General features: G+C 41.7%; 1 protein-coding gene across 2 annotated transcripts in view; it reads right to left on the bottom strand.

Annotated features, from left to right (window-relative positions):
- LOC121697192 (plexin-B2-like) overlaps nucleotides 1-5,000 on the bottom strand; it is a 179,141-nt gene that overhangs the window by 26,100 nt on the left and 148,041 nt on the right. For both annotated transcript variants that reach the window (XM_042078593.1, XM_042078594.1), the window contains exon 22: nucleotides 988-1,173. In XM_042078593.1, coding sequence (XP_041934527.1) covers nucleotides 988-1,173 — 186 coding nt within the window. The remainder of the gene's footprint in view (nucleotides 1-987; nucleotides 1,174-5,000) is intronic.

Here is a 5,000-nt window from a genome sequence, read left to right as displayed (position 1 = left end):
AGAGAGACAGAGAGAGAAAGAGGGTGAGAGAGAGAGATATTAAACATGTTTCTTTGTTGTTTTTGTTTACTCATCCAATCATCCACTCACTCATCACTGACAACTTGGGAGAGAAGAGAGAAGAGAGATGAGAGATGAGAGATACAGAGAGACAGACAGACATGGTTTTGTACATGCTGGTCTACCCCCATCACAAAGCCAGACATATCAAAAACAACACTAAGTAGTTGTCTGGAGCATATTTTATGTCTCGGTTGTCTGCAAGGCCAGGGGGAGATTTACGGTGCCTATCTCCAATTAGACAGCCTATCATTAGCCAGGCCAGCGTTCAGGCATCTATCACTCTGGAGTTTTGCAGTATCGATCTCGCAGACACACACGCACAAGTACGGCAAGATGAAGTGTGAACCATGCTGTTATAAATCATAACAGCACTACACAGCTACTCCATGCTGCTCCATGCTGCATCTGTGTGCTGTGCAGTTAATATGGGCAACAATATGGCCAATGCTGACCCTGGTGCTGTGCTACGAGGGTATTAATTAATGATTTATTAATTATATTGATTAATCGGCTAGTTACATATGTCCTACTGAGTGCCCTACAAATTCTGTGCTAAATGCCCTAGTAAGTGTGCTATAAATTATGTGCAAAATGTCCTTCTACGAGTCCTACAAGTGATGTGCAAAATGTCCTTCTACGAGTCCTAAGAATTTAGTGCAAAAATGTCCCACTAAGTGTCCTACAAATTCTGTGCAAAATGTCCTACTGGGTGTCAAAATAATGTGTTTTGAATCCTTGAATGCTCAATTTATAGAGCTGTCTGGGTACGTGTCTGAGATGAGGTCACACTGTGAATTACAGAAAACGTGTGAGTAACACGTGTGCTTGTATCTAGCACACACAAACAAATACACACACACACACACACACAATCCCATACACACACATGCACACACACACAGACACACACACACACACACTGACCAACAGGTCCAGGAGCTGTGAATTGGTGTCCCTCTTGTGCCTGTGTGGGCGTGAGCGGGCGGTCGGATGGGTGGACGGAGCCTCCAGGAAGAGCTTGTCGTCGTTGAGGATGGTGATGTTGCACTTCACGTCTCCCACGTACGCCTCCGCCTCTCTGGCCGTCATGGCCTTGGCGAAGCCCCGGCCCTGCAGCAGCAGCAGCAGCACAACATGTTAAGCAGCCTGTTGATTTGTTTCTTTGTTTGTTTTTCTTTTTGCATATGCAGGTACAGTAATTCATTTTACACATCATTGTTGAAATGCACTTTTACAATACCTCAATAAATAAAATAACTCAATACCCCACCCCACCCACACACACACACACACACACCCACACACACACCACCCCAGCAACCTGCACATATTACCTCAAACTGAAAACAAGGTTTAATGCATTTTTCCCAAATTGATTAAAAAACGAAAAAGAAATCACATTTCACCAATGAAAGGGACAGACTGAAAGCTTTTCAATATACCAGGGAGAGAGGAAAGGGTGACACAGAGAGGACAAGGAGAAGAAGAGGAGGAAAGTAAAGAGGGATGAAAGAGAAAAGGAGAGGAAGAGATAATAACAGCAGAGAGGTAGAAGAGAGAGCGGGCAGAGAAGTCAATTGATTTGAAGGTCTACATTAATGACATTCTTAACAAGGCCCTTTTGAAATTCATAACGAGTCAGTCGGTCGGCTTACATAATGCATGCTAGCATCAAATGCAAATATGCCTGCAGGCCCCAAATTTGTACTGCCTGACTACAGTACGTCCCCCATAACATGAGAAGTGTGATTATTAATTTAAACAAAAAAGCAATTTCAAAGAATTATCCTGACTGATGTTTTAAGTCTGCTATCCGCCTTTGTCTGTCTGTCTTAATCAATATAATGTGTGTAATCCCCCCCACCCCACCCCAAACACACACACACACACACACACACACACACACACACACAAACACACACACACACACACACACACACACACACACACAGACACACAGACACACACAGACTGAGATGAAGTAAGGATTTTATTAGACTTTTCGAGCCAGACATACAATCTAATCATATTTGTAGACCACTGGCAAAGTTAATAGCCTGGGCAGCTAGTGGTTATGCCTTCACGTGACTGTGTAGAATCAAAATGAATTAATGATAATGTAAAATCTAACTTCCTGGGAAAAGAGCAGGGCTTGAAAACGAAATTATTTTTCAAACGTTCCGTTCCGAACGGTTCAGGTAGGCCTATGTTTAACGTTTTCGTTCTTGCATGCGTTCCGCCACAAACATATCGGTCCTGAACCGGTTCGGAACGCAAAATATCGTTCGTTCTTAAAGTTCCGGCAGTGTTTGGCGGGCCTATCAAGTCTATTTTTGTGGACTTTACCTTAGATGAGACGTAGGGGAGAGCCGGGACGATTGAAACACGGGACGAATGAAACAATCCAGTTTTCTCCGAGTGTGATGATGATAGACAGACGTCCTTCGGTCAAAACATAGAGCATGTTAACCTCCTTCTATCAGCCAAATATCTTCCTGCTATGTCATTTTATCACGGAGTGATAAACGAGTTTTGATGCGCAAAAGTAAACTTCATTAGTGGTTACATTTTTTCGATTATCAATGAGTGTTTTTCATTTAAAGGTTTGACGTAATGCTTATTCAGTAGACCATTTAGTGTTCTCCACAATCCCAGACTTTCATATCGCATGCTTGTTTACATGGAAAGCAAATCAAGCTGTAGTGACATATGTCTGTGTCGGGACGATTGAAACACGTGTTTCAATCGTCCCGACCAGGCTGTAACTCCATGTATTTTAATTAAATGCACAAATAGGTGTGTTTAAACAATTATTTATGGAGGTAAGACATAGAAAAACAGTTTTAGGAAGATGAAAATACATTTGGGCCCACCAGATAGGGGGTTGAGTTTCCCCATGTTATCCTATGGAGACTGACGGCCGGTGGGTCGTTAAGCCTACTTATTTGGATGTGCATTGGCCTAACCCACCTAAAAACCTAGTGAAACGACATTTTCAACAATATAAACATGATATAAATGGGAAAGCTTACCGTTCTAGCTATAAACATGGCAGAATCATCCACTTCTATTAGATATTAGATATTTCAAAAACCGCTGCATACACGCTTCATGATGATGGCAATGAGTTGTTAACAGACATGCACAAAGACGTATAGCCCTGCAACAATATATCTAAAATAAAAACTTTTGGGAGTACCATTCATGATAACGGTTTTGTTCAAAGCTGAAAATGCATCTGTATTTGACAGAGGACAGATGTAGGTTAGGTTAGATGTAGGTGACCAAATATTAGCTTTCTGTGTGGTACGATCGCTATGTAAATTACGTTTAATTAAAAAGTGTTTCAACTGTCCCGGCTCTCCCCTACTCATTATTTCCCCTTGATTTAGCCTACCGTAGCTATGCCCAAAAATAATAAATCACAGGCAGCATCCAAAAACATTCAGATGGGCTATCCATCCCATAGCCAGACTTACTGTAGGCCTAACCTATGCCTATAAATAATGTCTTATCAAAAATATTTCTGGATACGTGCTAAACTCCTTACCTGGTTGTAGCCTTTTGGAGTTTTATCCATATGGAGATCTTCAAAGGCTTGCGCTATAATTCCAACCCTGTTTATAAACGAACCTGTCTGTTGCTGACAAGGCCTATCTCATATTTCCCGTTTAACTCTTCTACATAGAATAGGCTACAATTGCGCAAACATTTCAAATCCAGACTTTAAAAACAACAAGGCGTGGACAGGCAAAATAGGCTATTACGCATAGGCTACAAACAATTTCCAAATCAGTTTCAGTAGCCTACGCTACGAGCTGGCCTAAGATCCGAAGTGGCAGACGGATAGGTTACATTACAACAGCAAGACAAAATATACACATTTGGACCAAAGGTCCATTTATTCTTTTTTTTTTTTCAAACTGCAGAAATCAAATTATTAGGCTGTTCGCCTACAGTAGTTGGCTACATAGCGGCTTGTTAGCTCACATTAACAGTGTAGATGCGGGCTTGTTTTTCGCACAACCGGAAATAGTCTCCCTGACATAGGATATGCTTTTGTGAAATTTTATAAAATATATAGAGAACAAAAAAAAACCGTTATTAACCGGTTTTGTGGATTTCAGAATAACGTTTCTGTTCCGGAACAGTTGAAGATCATTTTGTTTTCGTTTCCGTTTCTGCTCCTCGTAAAATTCCGTAAAATTCCGTTCGTTTTCGGTTTTCGTTTTCGTTCCTTGAACCGGTTCGGAGCCCTGGAAAAGAGCACTTTAAATGGAGGGCTATAACCTTTTTTTTCATTTGTTGGTTTAGCCTTCAGCTATTGTGATAGATTCGGCATCAAGGGCTGTAACATCAAGGGCTGTAACTTTACATTATTATTTTATTATTTTTTGTTTAAGTTTTTTGTCTTTTTAGCCTTTATTCAAGGACAGAGAAGATATGAGAGGAAATGGCTAGGAGAGAGAGACAGGAAGTGGGCTCAGGAAATGACCTCAGGCCAGACATGAAAGCTAGATACCGCCTTGTCCGTCGAGTTCTATTAGGTGGCATACGTGAACGCGGTTGCCATATTGCTGGGTGCAAACACATTACTGGGCAACACTTGCCGACAATCAGAGACACCTGTCTGTTTCCAGTCAGTGTCACATGTTCCTCCATTGGCCTCCAGTGATTGTTGCCCCCACCAATATGGTGGCACTATTTACATACGTTCTGGAGCCCAATGCGGTATTGTTCCCTAAGGTCTCCTCTGCATTGTAGTTTGAACGATACTCCTCATTTTGTACGTGTCTTTGGATAAAAGCAAGTGTACATGTTTCAGGGGAACAAAAGGCACACACTCCATAGAAAAATAGCTGTGGGTTGGGTAACAGCGGGAGTCTCTGATGATGCTGGTCTTTGAGATGATAATGTTGGTGTGTGGGCGTATGTGT

Source organism: Alosa sapidissima, chromosome 22 (genome assembly GCF_018492685.1).
Source record: "Alosa sapidissima isolate fAloSap1 chromosome 22, fAloSap1.pri, whole genome shotgun sequence".
Classification (NCBI taxonomy): domain Eukaryota; kingdom Metazoa; phylum Chordata; class Actinopteri; order Clupeiformes; family Clupeidae; genus Alosa; species Alosa sapidissima.
This window is presented reverse-complemented; position numbering and strand designations above follow the sequence as displayed.